The sequence below is a fragment of the Bufo bufo genome, chromosome 5 (genome assembly GCF_905171765.1).
Source record: "Bufo bufo chromosome 5, aBufBuf1.1, whole genome shotgun sequence".
Lineage (NCBI taxonomy): Eukaryota > Metazoa > Chordata > Amphibia > Anura > Bufonidae > Bufo > Bufo bufo.
The window spans coordinates 562,535,995-562,559,774 of record NC_053393.1 but is presented as its reverse complement, the minus strand read 5'-3'; the positions used below and the strand labels follow the sequence as shown (position 1 = coordinate 562,559,774).

At 48.3% G+C, this 23,780-nt stretch overlaps 1 protein-coding gene across 28 annotated transcripts in view; it reads left to right on the top strand.

Annotated features, from left to right (window-relative positions):
* The window catches only part of OBSCN (obscurin, cytoskeletal calmodulin and titin-interacting RhoGEF), a 622,289-nt gene that overhangs the window by 86,220 nt on the left and 512,289 nt on the right, over positions 1 to 23,780 (top strand). For 26 of the 28 annotated variants that reach the window (XM_040431714.1, XM_040431706.1, XM_040431708.1 and 23 more), the window contains 5 exons: positions 1,888 to 2,163; positions 2,456 to 2,731; positions 3,061 to 3,336; positions 4,915 to 5,190; positions 8,532 to 8,807. In XM_040431714.1, coding sequence (XP_040287648.1) covers positions 1,888 to 2,163; positions 2,456 to 2,731; positions 3,061 to 3,336; positions 4,915 to 5,190; positions 8,532 to 8,807 — 1,380 coding nt within the window. The remainder of the gene's footprint in view (positions 1 to 1,887; positions 2,164 to 2,455; positions 2,732 to 3,060; positions 3,337 to 4,914; positions 5,191 to 8,531; positions 8,808 to 23,780) is intronic. The other 2 variants (XM_040431713.1, XM_040431717.1) reach the window with 2 other exon arrangements.

Here is a 23,780-nt window from a genome sequence, read left to right as displayed (position 1 = left end):
AAGGTGTATCTATCAGGGTACATTATACAGGGGTAATATAAGTGAGGAGGGCTATCAGGGACATAATACAGGGGTGAGGGGTAAGATAAGTTATATTACCCCTGTATAATGTCTGATAGTAGCCTAGCCCTCCTCAGTTATATTACCCCTCATGTACCCTGATACCCCTAGTTATATTACCCCCTGTATAATTTACCCTGATACCCCTCAGATATATTATATAACTGAGGGTTATCAGGGTAATACAGGCGACAACAGAGGATTCGTAGCACTGTGGGACAGGGGGGGGGTACATACTTCTTTTTTTATATGCCCTCACCTCACCAGCTAGCAGGCGGCCAGGCGCGCAGATGCAGTGTGACGTGACGTCAACTCAGCCTGCGCCGCACAGCGCGCACTCCCTCTCTGCCTCCACCGGGTCCGGGACTCCGCCCCCCTATTTGAATACTAGCCGCCGGCGTCAGCCAGCAAAACAGACAGAGGAATCAGCTGGGGGGCAGTGCGCACGGAGGTGACGAACCTATTAGGGTGTGCCCAGGCACACCCGACACACCCCGTGCGCACGCCTATGGCTGTAGGCTGAGTGAGCGGGCATTATAAAATTGTGAGCGGGGCCACAATAATTGCTGTGCGGCCGCCCACCTGCGCAGCTTAGAGGGAACACTGGCCGGGGGCTATCCATAGTACTCAGTATATTGGGCAGACTAGATGGGCCACATGGTTCTTATCTGCCGACACAGTCTAGGCTTCTATCATGTAAATTTCTGGCACCAGATATAGGTTTTAGTATCGTGTAATTTCTTCCACCAGATGTATATCTTCTTATCCTGTATAATTCCTGGCACCAGATATAACTTTTGGTATGCTGTATAATTCTTGACACCATATATAAATCTTAGTGTCATGTATAATTCCTGGCAACAGATGTAAATTTTAGCCTCATTTATATTTCCTGGTCCCAGATATAATTCTTAGTATTCCGTATAATTCCTGGCATCAGATATAAATTGCAGTATCATGTATTATTCTTGGCCATAGTGTTACGCTTCGGTGTAGGAGGGAAACACCACACTGAGCATAGGAGGGAAGGGGGAACAGGGAATCAGGCCTGAGAGCTAGGGAAGGAAGACAGACACCTCCTAGTAGAACCCTAACCAAAATCCTGATTGACTGCCAGTATGAACAGACCCCAAAGGAACGTGTGTTCATACGCAGGAATACCTAGAGTCCTATCTAGCCCTATAGGACCCTGGTACTAATGGCAGGGATGAGACTACCTGTTCCTCCAAAAGGAAGGACGAACAGGAGTCTCCTTCAGGCCTAATACAAACAATAGGGAAATGCAACACACAGAACCCAAACAAAGGGGAAAGGAAAGACTTAACCTCAAAGGGGTTATGGAAGCACCAGAAACTCCACCGAGATCCACACACCAGCAATCCACAACTGAAACTGAAGCTATAAACCGCACAGCATTGTGGGAGAAGCGACTATAAATAAGGAAGGTTAAATGACCACATAATCCACACCTCAGACAAGGGTTGTGGCCATTACCAGAAACACAGACGCCTATTGATCCACAAGGAAAAACAGTCAGATCAAACCACGTGTTGCCAGTCTCACAGATCTCCTGCCACCTGTCGCGGAAACGTCCGTGACACATAGATATAAACCTTAGTATTATGTATAATTCTGTGCACCAGATATAAATCTTACTATAATTTATAATTCCTGGTATCAGATATGAATCCTTGTAATCCTTATATACTTGGCATAACATACAGATATTTGCCCCATGTATAACTATTGGTATCACTTAATCTACAGAAGACTGGACAGGTACTGGAAGAATATTGTATAAGATATAATGTCCTCTTCTTTCTCTAGAACCAGAGCCGGCCTTCGTCAACCAGGACAAGGTCCAGAAGGAGGTGGTGGCCAAACTGACGGAGAGCGCCGTCCTGAGCTGTGAGGTCTCTGATGGAAAGACGGAGGTGAAATGGTACAAGGACGGGAAGCTGATCACCTCCAGCAAGAAACTGAGGGTAGAGACTGAGGGCAAATACCGGCGTCTGGTGGTGGAGCAGGTGGAGAAGAAAGACGCCGGAGAGTACAGCTGTGAGGTGGCCGGGCAGAAGATCAGCTTTAAAGTCAACGTCAAAGGTTGGTTGAGTTTCTATTGACTAGGCACCAGATATAATTTTTTGTATCATGTATAATTCTTGGCACCAGAGATACATCTTAGTATCATGTATAAACTTTGGCACCAAATATAAATGTTAGTATTATGTATAATTCCTGGTATCAGATATGAATCCTTGTATCACATATAATTCTTGGCATAACATTCAGATATTTGCCCCATGTATAACTATTGGTATCACTTAATCTACAGAAGACTGGACAGGTACTGGAAGAATATTGTATAAGATATAACGTCCTCTTCTTTCTCTAGAACCAGAGCCGGCCTTCATCAACCAGGACAAGGTCCAGAAGGAGGTGGTGGCCAAACTGACGGAGAGTGCCGTCCTGAGCTGTGAGGTCTCTGATGGAAAGACGGAGGTGAAATGGTACAAGGACGGGAAGCTGATCACCTCCAGCAAGAAACTGAGGGTAGAGACTGAGGGCAAATACCGGCGTCTGGTGGTGGAGCAGGTGGAGAAGAAAGACGCCGGAGAGTACAGCTGTGAGGTGGCCGGGCAGAAGATCAGCTTCAAAGTCAACGTCAAAGGTTGGTTGGGTTTCTATTGACTAGGCACCAGATATAAATCTTAGTATTATGTAAATTCCTGGCACCAGATATAACTTTTGGTATGCTGTATAATTCTTGACATCATATGTAAATCTTAGTGTCATGTATAATTCCTGGCAACAGATGTAAATTTTAGCATCATTTATAATTCCTGGTCCCAGATATAATTCTTAGAATTCTGTATAATTCTTGTCATAACATTCAGATATTTGCCCCATGTATAACTGTTGGTATCACCTAATCTACAGAAGACTGGACAGGTACTGGAAGAATATTGTATAAGATATAATGTCCTCTTCTTTCTCTAGAACCAGAGCCGGCCTTCATCAACCAGGACAAGGTCCAGAAGGAGGTGGTGGCAAAACTGACGGAGAGTGCCGTCCTGAGCTGTGAGGTCTCTGATGGAAAGACGGAGGTGAAATGGTACAAGGACGGGAAGCTGATCACCTCCAGCAAGAAACTGAGGGTGGAGACCGAGGGCAAATACCGGCGTCTGGTGGTGGAGCAGGTGGAGAAGAAAGACGCCGGAGAGTATAGCTGTGAGGTGGCCGGGCAGAAGATCAGCTTCAAAGTCAACGTCAAAGGTTGGTTGAGTTTCTATTGACTAGGCACCAGATATAATGATAATATATCATGTAAATTTCTGGCACCAGATATAGATTTTAGTATCGTGTAATTTCTTCCACCAGATGTATATCTTCGTATCCTGTATAATTCCTGGCACCAGATATGAATCTTAGTATAATAATAATAATAATAATAATCTTTATTTCTATCGCACCAACATATTCCGCAGCGCTTTACAGTTCAGGGGTTCATGTACAATCAATCAAATAACATAGCAACAGACAAGTCCATAATTAGAACAAGAGGAATAACGGCCCTGCTCGCAAGAGCTTACAATCTATGAGGAGATAGGGGTGACACAAAAGGTAAAAGTGCTTGTTTTGTGAAATGGTCCAGCCATCTGCAGTATGCCAGTCCTTCAGGGGGAGCGAATGTGAGGTCACGGGGGTCAGCACACCAAGGGTTACTCTTGGTACTCACAATTTGTAGAAGACCCTGGGCAGGCGTACAGCAGTGATGGAGAGGCTGGCACATAGATCCTCTGGGGCACTCTCTGGATATAGAGACCAGGCCGGGTGGTAGGTGAGGTGCCCTGGGTGTTGGAAGTTTAGAGTGCCTGTGGCAAGATCCCTTACAGTTCGTGACGCCAGTGCCGGTAACGGTGGCACACCGATTTGTTGTAGGAATAACTGAGGTACACAAAGTTGCAGTGAACCAGAACTTCTTTTTACTGAACAGTCCAACTATGTACAGGTTTCAGTTAGTTCCACATGTAAAAGGTTGGTAACAGGCAGGCTTCATACAAATGGCAGGCAAAGTCTTTGCAAGATGCTCAGAGGGAATAACACTTACAGATCAGGCTGTACTTTCCTCAGAATCCTGTCTGTCTTTCTCCAAGGCCCGTATGCCCTATAGCTGGCTTTATCCTTGGGTAGGGAAAACTTCCTCTGTTATAAATCCTCTTGCTGTGAATATCCTTCTGCCCTTCAGCTTTCTACTTGGCTGGAATACAGTGGCTCTGCTCTGTACTTTTAAAGGTGCTAGATATCTTCAGGAGGCAAACCCTTCTCCTGGAGGCAAGCTAGGAGCCTGGGCTATCTAGCTGCATGTCAGAAGCTGCTCCTCAGCTACCCTCTGGCTAAGGTGCACACTTGGCTTCTGAACACTCAACTCCCCCTCCCTGAACAGGACCTTACTATATATACTAGGGGGTTCCCTAGCTCCCTCTACTGCCTAGGAGGAGGAACTACACTCCTAACAGGCCTGGTGCACAGGGGACAATATGACAATGTACATTAAAATGCAATATAAAATACAATGACCATGTTCCACAGGAGGTGGAGAACAATGTGGCCCAATTGACCCTTGAGTAGTGCCCACATTTACTTAGTGGGACACTACACATCTTGGGAAAATAGGGGAGCATCATGTATACTTTGTGGCACCAGATGTAAATGTTAGTATCATGTATAATTCTTGTCATAACATTCAGATATTTGCCCCATGTGTAACTGTTGGTATCACCTAATCTACAGAAGACTGGACAGGTACTGGAAGAATATTGTATAAGATATAATGTCCTCTTCTTTCTCTAGAACCAGAGCCGGCCTTCATCAACCAGGACAAGGTCCAGAAGGAGGTGGTGGCCAAACTGACGGAGAGCGCCGTCCTGAGCTGTGAGGTCTCTGATGGAAAGACGGAGGTGAAATGGTACAAGGACGGGAAGCTGATCACCTCCAGCAAGAAACTGAGGGTGGAGACCGAGGGCAAATACCGGCGTCTGGTGGTGGAGCAGGTGGAGAAGAAAGAGGCCGGAGAGTATAGCTGTGAGGTGGCCGGGCAGAAGATCAGCTTCAAAGTCAGCGTCAAAGGTTGGTTGGGTTTCTATTGACTAGGCACCAGATATAATATCCTAGTATCCTGTATAATTCATGGCACCAGATAAAAATCCTAGTATCATGTATAACTATTGGCACCAGAGCAGGGGTGGATTGGGAACTTAAAGTGGCCCTGTAAAAAATACTAAAAGTGGCCCCGTTTTGTAGTTGGGTCCAAATTGATGGAAGGCAGGGCCAGCAATACCGTATTGCGGCACATTATACTACCCCAAAATAGGCAAATACCACAGTCCATCACAAAATACTGCCAGCAGCACAAAATACATCCGCAAAAGCTTCCACTGGTCGGCCGTGAGGAGGGATCAGGCGACCCCCGGAAAATTTCCCTGTAAGCTCTATGGCCAATCCGCCCCTGCACCAGAGATACATCTAAGGACCATGTACATTTCCTGGCACCAGATAATAATCTTAGCATCATGTATAACTGTTGACACCATATATCTTAGTATCATGCAGTATTCCTGGCACCAGATGTAAATGTTAGTATCATGTATAATTCTTGAAACCAGCTATAAATCTCAGTATCATATATATTTCCTCGCACCAGATCTAAATCTTAGTCTCATGTATAATTCCTGACAACAGGTGTAAATTTTAGCATCATTTATAATTCCTGTAATCAGATATGAAATGTAAGGGATCGCCTCTTATTCGGGGGCCTTCTCACAATGATCTTCATCGACCACAGGGTTAGGGGCCAAACATTGCTTTTATTTGGCACCTCACCAAAAGCAAAACAAACAATACAAATAAACACCTGCCCGGCGGGGCTCTGACTAAACATGAGGACTTCTACCTCACTGAAAGCCCCGTTCACACACGGGAAGAACATGCGGCTTTTCCCAGCCTAACAATCCAGCACTTCCAGGCTGTAACAAAGTCCAGTACCTTTTGGGGGATTGTGGCCCAGAAGTCCTCCTGACTCCGGCCTAGCGACCGTCGATTCCAAGACCTTGCGGAGTCCCCCAAAGTTCAGGCTAAGCCCCGTGGCCCCTCAGCCAGCTCGGCTGAGCCCACCTGTACAGAGCCTTCCCAGGCCTCGGCTGAGCCCACCTGTACAGAGCCTTTCCAGGCCTCGGCTGAGCCCACCTGTACAGAGCCTTCCCAGGCCTCGGCTGAGCCCACCCGTACAGAGCCTTCCCAGGCCTTGGCTGAGCCCACCCGTACAGAGCCTTCCCAGGCCTCGGCTGAGCCCACCTGTACAGAGCCTTCCCAGGCCTCGGCTGAGCCCACCTGTACAGAGCCTTCCCAGGCCTCGGCTGAGCCCACCTGTACAGAGCCTTCCCAGGCCTCGGCTGAGCCCACCTGTACAGAGCCTTCCCAGGCCTCGGCTGAGCCCACCTGTACAGAGCCTTCCCAGGCCTCGGCTGAGCCCACCTGTACAGAGCCTTCCCAGGCCTCGGCTGAGCCCACCTGTACAGAGCCTTCCCAGGCCTCGGCTGAGCCCACCTGTACAGAGCCTTCCCAGGCCTCGGCTGAGCCCACCTGTACAGAGCCTTCCCAGGCCTCGGCTGAGCCCACCTGTACAGAGCCTTCCCAGGCCTCGGCTGAGCCCACCTGTACAGAGCCTTCCCAGGCCTCGGCTGAGCCCACCTGTACAGAGCCTTCCCAGGCCTCGGCTGAGCCCACCTGTACAGAGCCTTCCCAGGCCTCGGCTGAGCCCACCTGTACAGAGCCTTCCCAGGCCTCGGCTGAGCCCACCTGTACAGAGCCTTCCCAGGCCTCGGCTGAGCCCACCTGTACAGAGCCTTCCCAGGCCTCCGCTGAGCCCACCTGTACAGAGCCTTCCCAGGCCTCCGCTGAGCCCACCTGTACAGAGCCTTCCCAGGCCTCGGCTGAGCCCACCTGTACAGAGCCTTCCCAGGCCTCGGCTGAGCCCACCTGTACAGAGCCTTCCCAGGCCTCGGCTGAGCCCACCTGTACAGAGCCTTCCCAGGCCTCGGCTGAGCCCACCTGTACAGAGCCTTCCCAGGCCTCGGCTGAGCCCACCTGTACAGAGCCTTCCCAGGCCTCGGCTGAGCCCACCTGTACAGAGCCTTCCCAGGCCTCGGCTGAGCCCACTTGTACAGAGCCTTCCCAGGCCTCGGCTGAGCCCACCTGTACAGAGACTTCCCAGGCCTCGGCTGAGCCCACCTGTACAGAGCCTTCCCAGGCCTCGGCTGAGCCCACCTGTACAGAGCCTTCCCAGGCCTCGGCTGAGCCCACCTGTACAGAGCCTTCCCAGGCCTCGGCTGAGCCCACCCGTACAGAGCCTTCCCAGGCCTCGGCTGAGCCCACCTGTACAGAGCCTTCCCAGGCCTCGGCTGAGCCCACCTGTACAGAGCCTTCCCAGGCCTCGGCTGAGCCCACCCGTACAGAGCCTTCCCAGGCCTCGGCTGAGCCCACCTGTACAGAACCTTCCCAGGCCTCGGCTAAGCCCACCTGTACAGAGCCTTCCCAGGCCTCGGCTGAGCCCACCTGTACAGAGCCTTCCCAGGCCTCGGCTGAGCCCACCTGTACAGAGCCTCACCAGGCCTCTGTCTGCACACTCTCCAGAGTGAGAGACACCCAGGATCCAGTCGCAGGATTAAATAGGATCCCTGGACATGAACATGCCCTAAGTCCCGGACTGGAACCTGGGGAAACAACACCTCAATGTTCACATTGCCACAGAATTCTTAGTATTCTGTATACTTCTTGTCATTACATACAGATATTTGCCCCATGTATAACTGTTGGTATCACCTAATCTACAGAAGACTGGACACTTAGGCTGGGTTCACACGGGCATTGCGGGAAAAGATGCTGGTGCGTTGCGGGAACATGCACGATTTTTCCCCGCGAGTGCAAAGTGTTTTAATGCGTTTTGCACGTGAGTGAGAAAAATCGTCATGTTTGGTACCCAGACCCAAACCTGGACTTCTTCACAGAAATTCGGGTTTGGGTTCAGTATTCTGTAAATTTTATTATTTTCCCTTATAACATGGTTATAAGGGAAAATAATAGCATTCTTTAATACAGAATGCTTAGTAGAAGGTCAATTGAGGGATAAAAAAATAAAATAAATGAACTCACGCAGTCCCATTCACTTCTATGGGGCCCGCGTTGAGTGAAAAACGCGCAATTTACAGCATGATGCGATTTTTATGCAACACACAAGTGATGCGTGAAAATCACCGCTCGTGCACAGCCCCATAGAAGTGAAGGGGTCCGGATTCAGTGCGGGTGCAATGCGTTCACGTCATGCTTTGCATCCGCATGGAAATCTCGCCCGTGTGAAAGAGGCCTTACTGGAAGAATATTGTATAAGATATAACGTCCTTTTCCTTCTCTAGAACCAGAGCCGACCTTCATCAACCAGGACAAGGTCCAGAAGGAGGTGGTGGCCAAACTGACGGAGAGCGCCGTCCTGAGCTGTGAGGTCTCTGATGGAAAGACGGAGGTGAAATGGTACAAGGACGGGAAGCTGATCACCTCCAGCAAGAAACTGAGGATAGAGACCGAGGGCAAATACCGACGTCTGGTGGTGGAGCAGGTGGAGAAGAAAGACGCCGGAGAGTACAGCTGTGAGGTGGCCGGACAGAAGATCAGCTTCAAAGTCAACGTCAAAGGTTGGTTGAGTTTCTATTGACTAGGCACCAGATATAATATCTTAGTATCCTGTATAATTCTTGGCTTTAGATATAAATCTTAGTTTTAAACATAGTGTTGAGTGAACCGAAGTATCTGAAGCAGAATTCTGTCCGAAATGTAGGAGAACTTAGATTCTAAATTTCTTTCGCTTCGTAGTAACAAATAATTTTTCCTAAAACGGCGGTTGCATGTGATAGAAAGCGAATCTAAGCGTAGATGAGACGAGCCTTGGGAACGCGAAATTGCCCATACTGTAATTACATGCAGCCAGCCAATCTGCCATCCCCTGTAATGTCACGGCCCCATAAAAGCCTCATCCTGTGCGGTCTCTGCCATTGTCTCATGAGCTGAGCATAGGGAAAGACGTGACAAGCGCTCATGTGGTAGGGACTGTGTTGCTGAAAACGATTAATAGAAGAATATTGGAGAGAGAGAGAGTACAGGGAGATCATAGGGAGACTGCAGGGAGACTGCAGGAAGTGTACAGGGAGAGTGCAGGAACAGTACAGGGAGAGTGCAGGGAGACTGCAGGAAGTGTACAGGGAGAGTGCAGGAACAGTACAGGGAGAGTGCAGGGAGACTGCACGAAGTGTACAGGGAGAGTGCAGGAACAGTACAGGGAGAGTGCAGGGAGACTGCAGGAAGTGTACAGGGAGACTGCAGGAAGTGTACAGGGAGAGTGCAGGAACAGTACACGGAGAGTGCAGGGAGACTGCAGGAAGTGTACAGGGAGAGTGCAGGAACAGTACAGGGAGAGTGCAGGAACAGTACAGGGAGAGTGCAGGGAGACTGCAGGAAGTGTACAGGGAGACTGCAGGAAGTGTACAGGGAGAGTGCAGGCAGACTTATTCTGTATCATCCTTCAAAGTCTATATGTCCTAGAAAAGTCATCAAGATGCAGAGAGTAGGAGCTGGATGTTCCTGATGACAAATTCTCATCAGTATTAGATGAGCAGGGTGGCTCAGTGGTCCTAGGTTTGAATCCGACCAAGGACAACATCTGATGTTTGTATGTTCTCCCTGTATTTGCGTGGTTTTCTTCTGGTTTCCTGCCACACTCCAAAGACATACTGATAGGGAACTTAGATTGTGAGCCCCATTGGGGACAGCTTGACGCTAATATCTGTAAAGCGCTGCATAAAATCAATAGATAAAATGATGTGGAAAAGGAGGAAACGCAGATGGCAGTAGAAGGGCAGGAGAGCGCTGGAGTTGGAGAAGTGGGTATGCCAGAGCTAATTACTATTCTGTGTTTACTGTGAACCTGTAGGAGATTGCAAGCAAGAACAGCAATAATCTGCATATTGACCCCCAAGCTCCATCAGCTTCAGATCAGACCCCATCAGACCTCAGATCAGAAGTTAAAAAAAAAAAAAAAACACTTACCTCTCCTGCTCTGGATGGTGCTGCCACTCATCGCTCCCTGGTCTTCTCCTAGGCCATGTTCCACTGTGACCTGATATTGAACAGGGCTAGGTCATAGTGCACGCCTAGAAGCACAACATCTTGATACTGTAAGCTGTCAGGAAGCAGTGCAGAGCGGGACCTGGAAGAAGACCAGGGAGGGTGATTAGAGCCAACGCTGTGCTACCCTCACTGATCCCCACACCCCCACATGTTGATGACCGCCTCCATTAACATTTGGACTATAAAATGCGCTGCCACTTTTCCCTCACTTTTGGTGGAAAAAAGTGTGTCTTATACTCAGAAAATTACAGTAATTCCTGGCATCACATATAAACCTTAGTATTATGTAAAATTCTCGACACCAGATATAAGTCTTAGTATACAGTTTAATTCCTGGCACTAGATATAAATCTTACTATCATGTACATTTCTTGGTGTCACTTATAAATCTTAGTATCATTTACTATTCTTGGCACCAGATGTAAATAGTATAATTCTTGGCAGCAGATATAAATCTTACTATCATGTGCACCAGTTATATTTCTTAGTATCATGTATGATTCTTTGAGCCACATATAAATCTTAGTGTCACGTATAATTCTTGGCACAGACGTGGATAATATTGTTGGCACCTTCCATTAAAGAAAGAAAACCTGCAAATACTGTAACTTGCAACAGGCTAAATTAATAATAAATTAAAATTTACTGATAATCAGCTAATGAAAATCAGACATTTCTTTTGAATTTTGGTTCAGGAGAATAATAATTAAAAAAAACAACAAATAATGAACCTGGCCTGGACACAAATGATGGTTCCCCTTGTAAAAATTGAAAGTTATTTGACCACAGGGACATGTTAAACTAAGGTATGTCCTGTAATTAGCATCACAGGGTTCTTCTGACTGGTAATCAGTCCGTCTGCCTAGTTAGAGGCTGAAAAGTAGTCACTGTGCTGTTTGGTGGGTACCACACTGAACATGGACCAAAGAAATCTATGGAGAGCATTGTCTCAGGAGACTAGAAAGAAAATGATAGACAAACGTGTTAAAGTTAAAGGCTGTAAGACCATCTGCAAACAGCCTGGAGTTCCCGTTACTACATTTACACATATTCAGAAGTTTAAGGTCTACAGGACTGTAGCCAACCTCCCTGGACGTGGCCACAAGAGGAAAATTGATGACAAATGGAAGAGATGGATAATATGAATGGTGAACAACAAGCCCAGAACAACTTCCAAAGAGATTAGAAGTGAACCCCAAAGTCAAGGTACATCCGTGTCAGGTGGCACCATACGGCACTGTCTTTGCCAAAGTGCACTTAATGGAAGACAACTGAGGAGGAAACCACTGTTGAAAGCAAATTTAAAAAAAAGCGAGACTGGAATTTTCCAAAATGAATATTGACAATCCACAAGTACCTACTGTGAAATATGGAGGAGGCTCGGGGATGTTTATGCTTTGCTGCAGCTGGCACAGGGTGTCTTGAACATGTGCAAGGTACAATGAACAAAATGATCAGAATCAGCCACAGGTCATGGGTCCGAGCAGGATAACGACCCCAAACACAGCTAAAAACATCCAAGAATGGCTGGTAACAAAGCATTGGACTAGTCTGAAGTATGAGCCCCGATCTAAATCCTACTGAACATCTGTGGAAGAAGCTGAAACCTGAGACCGCTGGAGCAGTGTACTCATGAGTACTAATGGGCGAAGGTTTGAAAAATTCTATTTGGCCGATTCACCGAACTTCAATAAGAAATTCTATTTGTTATAAATTAATTCATCCCGAATATCGATAAACAGGTATAACCATGCCACTCTGCCTAATCCTATTCATCCCACTTGGTGGCCCAATCTTAGGGTGAACGCTTGGAAGTTAAACTGCAGGGAGAGCGTATCGCTGTGTGCATTATGTTCTAGTGCACCCACATCCATAGTTAATCCCTTCTGTAGGTCCTGTGCCGTCAGTGTTACAGGTCTAAGTTATTGCCGTCTACATTACTGTGCAGGGCACCAAGATCCATAGATGATCCCTTCTGTAGGTCCTGTGCCGTCAGTGTTACAGGTCTAAGTTATTGCCGTCTACATTACTGTGCAGGGCACCAAGATCCATAGATAATCCCTTCTGTAGGTCCTGTGCCGTCAGTGTTACAGGTCTAAGTTATTGCCGTCTACATTACTGTGCAGGGCACCAAGATCCATAGATAATCCCTTCTGTTGAACAAAAAGAAAAGCATAGAGCAGCCTTCAGTAAGAAGCCTGTGCTCGCCCCTGCAGGAGCTGTGTCCAAATGGCTCCTTAGCAGAACAAAATAAAGAAATGGAGGCAGCGCCAATAAAGCAGTGAAGGAAAAAAATGTTCTTTTAATGCATGTTGTGGCAATTTTTGATCCCTTCTGTTAGGCTACTTTCACACTCGCGTTTTGTGCGGATCCTTCATGGACGGATCCGTTCAGATAATACAAGCGTCGGCATCTGTTCAGAACGGATCCGTTTGTATTATCTGTAACATAGCCAAGATGGATCCATCTTGAACACTATTGAAAGTCAATGGAGGACGGATCCGTTTTCTATTGAGCCAGATTGTGTCAGAGAAAACGGATCCGTCCCTATTGACTTACATTGTGTGTCAGGACGGATCCGTTTGGCTCACTTTCGTCAGACGGACACCAAAACGCTGCGTCCGCCTCCAGAGCGGAATGGAGACTGAACTGATGCAAACTGACGCATTCTGAGCGGATCCTTTTCCATTCAGAATGCAGTAGCGCAAAACTGATCCGTTTTGGACCACTGAGCCCTGAACGGATCTCACAAACGGAAACCAGAACGCCAGTGTGAGAGAAGCCTTAGCTGTAGATTTACTGTGTGTCAGTACTACAAGTCAGTGTTACCGTCAGGTCTAATTTATCGCCACGGACTTAACCGTGAAGTGCCCCAATATTCAAGTAATGGCCCCATGACAGAGTGGGGAGGGTGGCAGCAGTGTCATACAGCACAAGATGGTGGCAGATGACAGAAGTAGCAGAACCCAACGCCAGCAGTGTGATAGCGAGGCCCAGCGGCTGCATATCCTTGTAGGCCAAGAAGCCCCATTGTAGGAATGGCAGTAGAGGCATCAGGCGGGTGTCGGCATCAGGCGGGTGGCAGCAGCACGTGGCAGGAAGTAACGGCCCGTTTTGCAGAATATTCCGGTGTGGCAGCACACTACAGGATGATCATTAGTGGCAGAATGATCTAGTCCAGGGATGCTCAAGCTGTGGCCCCTCAGCTGTTGTGAAACTACAACTTCTGTAGGCTGTCTGGGTATGCTGGGAGTTGTAGTTTTGCAACAGCTGGAGGGCCGCAGGTTGGGCATTCCTGATCTAGTCTGATACATCAGGCAATCGTGGCTGATCCATGCCTGATACATTTTTTATGAAGGTTAGTCATTTAGGGAGGAAAGGCAAGTTCTCCTTGGGGTAACTATGGCCCCCGCCGCAATGAACACCCGCTCTGATGCCACACTACTGGCATGCCCATGGCAAACTCGGCCAGTTGCAGCCACACTTCAGGTTTGCTTGCCCAGTAGTCCAGGGGATCTTGGATCATAGGTGACAGGGTGCAGTCCAAGTATGCCACCACTTGGTTGAGGTTCTGATGGATGTCTCACTGCTGCTGCTGGGCGGTTTCTTCAGTAGGCGGCTGAAGAAAACTGCTGATCATAGACTCCAGACTGAAGTTGCTGCATATGGAGATGGTGCTGCTCCTGCTTCCCCCCCGTCATGGCAGTGGAACGTGAGCGCAGAGGGTCCCCCTGGTCAGACCTTCCTGAGGATGGGGCATGGCGCTTGTAGGCAATGGACTGACTACACAGCAGGTCTCTATAGTAGTCCTTTTTTGCATCCCTCTCAGAAGGTCTAAAAAATGCCCCAATTTTTGACCGGTAGTGAGGGTCTTACATCGCATAGCGAGACAGTAGTCATCCCTCTGCCGAATCCTGAAAATGCGGCTGTCACTACACAAACATGACAGCAAGCATCTGGCCATTTGTGCAAGGGACTCGGAGGGCCTCCCTTTCGGTCTGTCAGGGTCATCTGCGTCGTCTTCATCATCCTCCTGCTCCTTGTCACGAACGTACCTATACGCAGACGGATACCGCACGTAACAAGGTTAACCCTTTATAGATGCAATTCGGTATACTGCCACCACGTGTTTTAACAGCACACGAACCGACTACCGATCACTCACCCTCACGCCGGGCAGGGAATGAACCAGGTACCTCTTGCTGGCCGATCGCAATCGTTCAGCCAAGCAACAACCAAAATGACCTCTCACACAAGATGGTAACGTTACTCTCTTCAGAGACAGGATTCGTTAATTCCTTTGCTTAGAACTCGGAAGACTTAGCAAATAAGATGTTTCAATCTTTTAATAAAAGGTGAAAGGAAAAACCGTGCATATATAGATTTACAGAAAAATGACTGTTCTAGATAAAAATAATTCAAGGTGATAGTAATTCAGGACCGCTAAAATAAAAGGGACAATAGATGAAAGGTATAATTAGGTTCCTCTGTTTCAGTCTTTGAAGCCGTCGTGCAATCCGATTGGTATAATCTCAGTGGCCCCTGAGCACTGACATTCAGAATGCCATACAAATCCAGGTGTTAAGGCAAGGCAGGGTTGCCATACAATGCCCTGACAGCATCTTATAACAGTTCTAAAACAGGAGGTGCCAGCAGTTCTGCCCACCAATGGTACGAACGTGTTCAGACAAAATGTTCTTACCGTTATCATTAACCATGGTTCCTATCTTCAGTTGGCATTCGTGTGCATGAGCCCTTAGTCATGGACTCCACAAATCTGGCCTTTATTGAAGAGTGGCAAGAAGAAAGCTATTTTGGAAAACAGCCATAAGATGTCTTGTCTGCAGTTTGCCACAAGCCATGAAGGGGACACAGAAAACATGTGGAAGAAGGTGCTCTGGTCAGAGACAAAATTGGAACTTGTTGGCCTAAATACAAAATGTTAGGTGTGGTGGAAAACTAACCCTGCGCCTCACCCTGAACGCACCATCGCCACAGCGAGACATGGCGGTGGCTGCATCATCCTGGGGGAGGCTTTTCTTCAGTGGGGACATGTGAGATGGGAAAACAGATCTCACTGTGTGAACACTGTTTGTGTAAATTAAATTAAATGATCTGGACTGACATTCTGCTGTTTGGCCACAAGATGCCGCTGTTTCCTAAACACAGCTACAGCCTTCATATTTCCATATTCATGAGAGGTGGAGTTACACACAGAGCCTGGGGAGGAAGAGAAAGAGCAGCCATCTTAGAGTGAGCTGAGACAGAGGAACTGTGTCAGCAGAGGATCCGACGGCATCCAGGTGTGGGAGCATACCTCAGTGACCAGAGCTGCAGCCAAGTGAAGCTGATTTTGTCCAAGACCCTGATCCTGTCCAGAGGAACGAGGATTGCTTCCAGGAACGCTGATGAGAGCTGATGAGCAAAGCTACATACATTGCGGCACCGCATGCTTGTTGGAGAAGCATTTGTTCTGTTCAGAGTCATCAGAGGATGCAGAGCAGACCCGAGTCGGTAAGATCGTGCACGCACCTCATTGCAGTGTTGGCGCCTAGAGACTGAGACCAGGCCTGTAGTCAGTTAGATAGGGTCTCTGTTTGTGTCAGGCCACAAGTGTTGCTATTGTCCATTGCAAGGACTCCACAACTTAAAGAGACATTTCACATTGGAGAGCTGATAAATTTCCCACAAACTCAAGCCAGACTGGAGTTTTGCTCAGAAGGAATACTCAGGCACGTGCTACAGGACCAGTTATGGGAGGGGGAATACTGTAGATCATTGTAAGATTGTAAGCTTTTGTGCTGCACCGCAGGCTAGCCCGCACCACACGCCCAAACAGTGATTCTTGTTTTTTAGGGTAATAACAGGTAAGGTGTGGCAGTTTAGTTCTGCCCGTCAGTAGGTAAATTACTGCACTTTCCTCCTGCATCCATCGGAGGGCACCGCGCTGTGAAGCACAAGGGTCTCAGCCTTCGGGCTGGGTTTAAGTAAATTTATTGTATGTTCCCAGCATTTGTGGTTTATTACCACGTTTAAGTAAAATTCAGTTTTGCCAAAAGCTGGTGTTGGGGTTGCTCTCCTCGTTCGTGACTTCCCTGTATCCTGGGGAGCCCACCCCGGTACACGGCTTACAGATAGGGAAGCTGGTCAGAGGTGACGGGAAGGTGGATGGAGCTAAATACTGGGCAATCCTGGAGGAAAACCTGGGAGAGGCTGCAAAAGACTTGAGACTGGGGCGGAGGTTTACCTTCCAGCAGGACAACAACCCTCAACCTCCAGCCAGAGCTACAATGTAAGTGTCGAGATCAAAGCATCTTCATGTGTTAGAACGGCCCAGTCAGAGTCCAGACTTAAATCCCATTGAGAATCTGCTACAAGACCTGAGAATTGCCGTTCACAGACGCTCTCCATCCAGTCTGAGTGCGAGCTCTTCTGCACAGAAGAATGGGCAAAAATGTCATCCCCTAGATGAACAAAGCTGATAGATACAGAAGACTGCAGCTGTGACTGCAGAGAAAGGAGGTCCTACAAAGTACTGACTCAGGGGGTGTGAATACTAATGCATCCCGCACTGTCCAGATATTTATTTATTAATTAAAAACTTTTGAAAGGGGGGGCGTGGCCTGAGAGCGCATGGAGTAGGTCAAACCGCACAGAGCTCCTGCAGATATCCTGATTTCCGAGTGGTAGCAACCCCCTGAATCGCTGATCCTTTCTTACCTGGTGGTTGAGAGGTGACAAGAGGGTGCGGTGGTAAATTCCTGAGCTCCGACATGCCGAGGAAGTCCGGTAAAGGGCCGCGATCCGACAGGCCAGAGGTGAGCCGGCATGGCACCGAGGAAGAAGAGGGGCCGGCCTTACAGCCCAAGCTGAGCCAGAGTGCGGCCGCAAAGCTGAGCAGGTTTGCTCGCACAGATAGCGATGTGGGAGATTGGGCCGAGGGAAAGGAGACGGACGTTCATACCTCCTCTGAACAGGAGGATGGATCCATAGATGGGGAGGCCCTGGATGCGGTGAATTGGCCGCCATTAACTCCTGCACGGCCGGCTAAAAGCGCGGTAGGCCCTAAAGCTGGGACCAGTGAAGAGCCTACTTTAAAAGATATCATGGCCGCTGTGGCCAGCTGTAACAGCACACAAGGTGCTTACAGTGCAAGTTGGCAGCCTGAGGTCGGATGTGTCTTTAATTAGGCACGACCTACACAAAATTTCTGAGCGCACCTCTGAATTGGAGAAGAGGGTGTCCACCATAGAGGACGTTATTCAGCCTTTGCAAATGGCGGCAAAAACAACTGCTAAAGATATAGCTGCTTTATATGCCAAAACAGATGATCTGGAGAACAGGTCCAGAAGGAACAACCTGCGGATTGTGGGTATGCCAGAGAAGACGGAGGGGGATAATGCCACAGAGTTTGTGGAAAAATGGTTGCATCAACTATTTCATGAGAAAGGTCTATCTTCCCTATATGCGGTGGAGCGGGCGCACAGAGTCCCCATGCGGCCGCTTCAGCCAGGCAGACCTCCCCGTCCCATACTGGCGAAGATCCTGCATTTCAAAGACCGGGACACTATTCTGCGGCAATCAAGGGACAATGAGGAGATGGTCCTGAATGGGGTTAAAGTGTCCATATTTCCGGATTATTCCAACGAAGTGCAGCGGAGGAGAAGCAGATTTATGGAAGTAAAGAAAAGGCTGAGAGGTTTACAAGTCCAGTACGCTATGCTGTTTCCTGCTAAACTGCGTGTGGTGGCATTGGGATCCACCAGATTTTTTGAAGATCCGGAGGAGGCGGCGCAGTGGCTGGACGTCCACGAGTGACAATTGAGAAGTGGAGCCCTGGACACTTGAAGGAGGCAGATATATGGTTCATTTGTTCACTTTATATATGCATTTGCACTCTAAGGTTGCTTTAAATGTTGCACCAGTTAAGGAGTGTATTATGTAATGCTACCACATGGTAGTTCCTGTGGAGGGAGCAGGCGGTAAATAGAGATGGCCCGAACTATCCGACGGCGAACAGTTCCCGGCGAACATAGCTTGTTCGCGTTCGCCTCTGCCGGGCGAACATATGCGATGTTCGGTCCGCCCCCTATACATCATCATTGAGCAAACTTTGACCCTGTACCTCACAGTCAGCAGACACATTCCAGCCAATCAGCAGCAGACCCTCCCTCCCAGACCCTCCCACCTCCTGCACAGCATCCATTTTAGATTCATTCTGAAGCTGCAGTCTTAGTGAGAGGAGGGAGACTGTAACTGCTGCTGATTTAATTGGGAAATCGATAGCTAGGCTAGTGAATTCAGTGTCCACTCCAGTCCTGAAAGACTCATCTGATCTCTGCTGTAAGGACAGCGTCCTGACAGCACCCCAAAAAGCCCTTTTTAGGGCTGCAACATTAGTCTGCTTTTTTTTTTTCCTTTATATACATATTGCAGTTGCCTGGCCTGCCTGTGTGTGAGGAGCTGCAGGCCCACAGACTGTAGTGTGCCCACTGCCAGTGCTCACCCCTGTCATTCCGTGTGGCACAGGACTTTGCTTAAAAAAAGGCACTTAATTTTTACACTTTAATCTAAGGTTAGTTGCCTGCCAGTGTGTGTCAGGCTGACTTCCACTGACTGTAGTGTGCCCACTGCCAGTGCCCACCACTCATACCGGCTGGCACAGGACTTTGCATAAAAAAGGCATTTAATTTTTACACTTTAGTGTAATTTCAGCTGCTTGCCTGCTGCTAGTGTGTGTCAGGCCGACTTCAACTGACTGTAGTGTGCCCACTGCCAGTGCCCACCCCTGTCATCCCGTGTGGCACAGGACTTTGCTTAAAAAAAAGGCACTTCATTTTTACACTTTAATCTAAGGTTAGTTGCCTGCCAGTGTGTGTCAGGCCGACTTCAACTGACTGTAGTGTGCCCACTGCCAGTGCCCACCCCTGTCATCCCGAGTGGCACAGGACTTTGCTTAAAAAATAGGCACTTAATTTTTACACTTTTATCTAAGGTTAGTTGCCTGCCAGTGTGTGTCAGGCTGACTTCCACTGACTGTAGTGTGCCCACTGCCAGTGCCCACCACTCATACCGGCTGGCACAGGACTTTGCTTAAAAAAGGCATTTAATTTTTACACTTTAATGTAATTTCAGCTGCTTGCCTGCTGCTAGTGTGTGTCAGGCCGACTTCCACTGACTGTAGTGTGCCCACTGCCAGTGCCCACCCCTGTCATCCCGAGTGGCACAGGACTTTGCTTAAAAAATAGGCACTTAATTTTTACACTTTAATCTAAGGTTAGTTGCCTGCCAGTGTGTGTCAGGCTGACTTCCACTGACTGTAGTGTGCCCACTGCCAGTGCCCACCACTCATACCGGCTGGCACAGGACTTTGCTTAAAAAAGGCATTTAATTTTTACACTTTAATGTAATTTCAGCTGCTTGCCTGCTGCTAGTGTGTGTCAGGCCGACTTCAACTGACTGTAGTGTGCCCACTGCCAGTGCCCACCCCTGTCATCCCGAGTGGCACAGGACTTTGCTTAAAAAATAGGCACTTAATTTTTACACTTTAATCTAAGGTTAGTTGCCTGCCAGTGTGTGTCAGGCTGACTTCCACTGACTGTAGTGTGCCCACTGCCAGTGCCCACCCCTGTCATACCGAGTGGCACAGGACTTTGCTTAAAAAATAGGCACTTAATTTTTACACTTTAATCTAAGGTTAGTTGCCTGCCAGTGTGTGTCAGGCTGACTTCCACTGACTGTAGTGTGCCCACTGCCAGTGCCCACCACTCATACCGGCTGGCACAGGACTTTGCTTAAAAAAGGCATTTAATTTTTACACTTTAATGTAATTTCAGCTGCTTGCCTGCTGCTAGTGTGTGTCAGGCCGACTTCAACTGACTGTAGTGTGCCCACTGCCAGTGCCCACCCCTGTCATACCGAGTGGCACAGGACTTTGCTTAAAAAATAGGCACTTAATTTTTACACTTTAATCTAAGGTTAGTTGCCTGCCAGTGTGTGTCAGGCTGACTTCCACTGACTGTAGTGTGCCCACTGCCAGTGCCCACCACTCATACCGGCTGGCACAGGACTTTGCATAAAAAAGGCATTTAATTTTTACACTTTAGTGTAATTTCAGCTGCTTGCCTGCTGCTAGTGTGTGTCAGGCCGACTTCAACTGACTGTAGTGTGCCCACTGCCAGTGCCAACCACTGATACCGGGTGGCACAGTAGCTTGCCGATAAATAAGGCATTTAATTTTTAGACAGTAGTCTAAATTCAGTTGCTTGCCTGCTGCCAGTGTGTGTCAGGCCCGCTTCCACTGACTGTAGTGTGCCCACTGCCAGTGCCAACCACTGATACCGGGTGGCACAGTAGCTTGCCGATAAATAAGGCATTTAATTTTTAGACAGTAGTCTAAATTCAGTTGCTTGCCTGCTGCCAGTGTGTGTCAGGCCCTCTTCCACTGACTGTAGTGTGCCCACTGCCAGTGCCAACCACTCATACCGGGTGGCACAGTAGCTTGCCGATAAATAAGGCATTTAATTTTTACACTTTAGTGTAATTTCAGTTGCTTGCCTGCTGCCAGTGTGTGTCAGGCCCGCTTCTACTGACTGTAGTGTGCCCACTGCCAGTGCCAACCACTGATACCATCTCCCCGTTCGAAAAATCTATTCAATAAATGGCACCCAGATTGGGGACGTTAGAGGGATTAAACTGATGAGAATAGTACTACAGAAAATACCACTCATATCGGGTGTGACAGTAAATTGCACGGCGCAGACGCAGTCACCGTGGATAAAAACAAAGGGGAGGGAGCCAGCGTTTTTTTTAACCATCTCCCCGTTCGAAAAATCAATTCAATTGACCTTTCGGGGACCCTTGGTGTTGTACGTGGCTGGGTGGAGGAAGAAACCTTCAATGACATCACCGGGACGTGGCTAGCTTGGTATCCAACCTTGTGCAAATGGGGAGTTTGCGGTTGTGCAAATGAACTGTTTGCGGTGCATTAAAAGGGGAGTTTGGTCTGTCAATGTCTGTGATGCGGGCGTAACCCTTACACTACCTGATCGATACAACATCATACCTGATCGTATACACACACTGGATGTTTTAAAGCACGTTATTCCAAACAATTTAGGAATGTTAGTTGATTTATGCCCTTTATGGATTAAAACCCGACTCTGCGTCCACTACGTAATTTTCCATGGGAGTTTTGCCATAGATCCCCCTCCGGCATGCCACAGTCCAGGTGTTAGACCCCTTGAAACAACTTTCTCATCACTATTGTGGCCAGAAAGAGTCCCTGTGGGTTTTAAAATTCGCCTGTCTATTGAAGTCTATGGCGGTTCGCCCGGTTCGCCAGTTCGCGAACATTTGCGGAAGTTCTCGTTCGCTGTTCGCGAACTGAAAATTTTATGTTCGCGACATCACTAGCGGTAAAGAAAGTAAAATGTATTTCTCAGATGTGGGGAGGATTCTCTACCTGAGGAAATGTGTTATAAACTGTTATGTTTATTGTAGGTTGGGGGGCAGGTTGCTCTCGGATTGCCCTATTTTAATGTGTTGTCACGAGGGTATCGAGAACCACGCCTGACTCCGTTATACCCGGGGTCAGGAAGTCGCAGCGGTTGGCTGCACGCTCTATTTAAGATAGGGCTGTTTTCCTTATGGTAGCTTTCTGGGTTTGCTTAGCAAACCCTTTTTGGCTCACTCAGGGATCCGTAGCTCCTTCTCCTCAGCTGTTCCTTGTCCAGCACTCCCAGACCTCCTTATATTTCTCTCTCACACTTCTCTGGTTGCCAGAGATAGAGCTTCCTGCCTGGACATCTATTCTGACCTTCTGGAGCTGTGTTGCTGCGTTCGCTGGTAGTTGGTCCAGTACGCTACCCTCCAGATCCCTGTTGGACCTTTTTGGTTTATTGTGGTCGCCCACCTGGGTGTATGTGTTTGTATGTTTTGTCTGTCCTCTCCCTGGTGTTTCCCTCTTAGTAATAGTGGTGTGGACTAGCGATCCCACCGGCCTGTTCACTATCCAGGGCTCATATTAGGGAAAGCCAGGGTTTAGGCACGCGATCGCCGCACGGGTGAGGAACCCGTCTAGGGACGTCAGGGCAGTCAGGTGCCAGCCGCAAGGTGAGTTAGGGGTCACCACCTTTCCCTCTCCCTTGGGCAGGGCTTTCCCTGTTTTCCTCCCTGTGCGTGTCGTCGGTCATTACAGTGTGAAGTGGATACTGAGGGGACAGTGATCCCCAGTTACAGTAACCTGAATATGAGAGGGAGGGAGGGGGGTGGGGGGCCAGGGAAAAGGTTGGGGGGAAGGGTTAAGGTCTTGAACTATGAGCAAATGTTGTCTGAGTGGGTCGTGAGATTCCAGTATGGTCTGAAGTTCTATCATGTCACAGGTGATTAGAGTCTTAAGCTGGAATGTGAGAGGGATGGCTGATGCACGGAAAAGACAGTGTATTTTTCAGTATTTGGGGCGGTTTCAGCCGGCTATATGTTGTCTTCAGGAAACGCATTTGACTGGAGAAAATCTACACTGGATGAGTAAAAATTGGGTGATCCATGCGTTACATTCAACTCATTCCTCTCACTCTAGAGGTGTAAGTATGATTGTGCATAGTAGTATTAGGTATGAACATATGCAGGAATGTGTGGATGCGGATGGTAGATATGTGTGTGTTGTGTGTAAGGTGGATGGGATACAGGTGGTGCTTGTGTCCGTGTACGTGCCTCCACCATTTGCATCCCCATTGATAAGAGAGATTATGGACTTTGTGGCGGACTTCCCTGGGTTGCCATGGCTACTGGTTGGGGACTTCAATTGCACGCTGAATGACTCCCTAGATAGATGTCAGGTGGAAGGAGCAGGGGGTCTACCGGGGAGTGCGGCTCTCAGGAATATTATGGGTGAAATCGGTGTATATGATGTATGGAGACTGCGTAACCCTGATAAGCGTGAATTCTCGTGTAGATCAGCCACGCACCATTCGTTATCGCGTATAGATTTGGCCCTTGTTAACGACATAATGCTACCACTGGTTAAGGATGTCGTTTATGATCCTCGGTCGTTGTCGGACCATTCTCTGGTGCAGATTGACTTGTGCCTGGGGGTGCTCAGACAGGGACCGAGGCTGTGGAAGTGTAACTCACATTGGCTAAATGTGCTGGGTGATCTGTCTGGGATCTCTCGTGACATTAAGGAATTTTTTGATATCAATACAGGGACGGCTTCGATACCGGGTGTTTGGGACGCCATGAAAGCATTCCTGAGGGGAGTTCTGATGAAAGAAATTAATAAGCATAAATCTAGGTCTAGGGAGGCAGATGTTAAGGCGCATGTACTGGTGGCTGAGGCGGAGAGAGAGTTTAGTAGATCCCCCACCCTGATTAGTAGTGAGGCGCTGGCGGTTGCTCAGGAGCAGCTGAGATGTCATTTAGTCCAGGCCGCAGAAAGAAAGAGAAGCTTTTATCGTCAGAGATCCTTTGATGAAGGCGAGAAG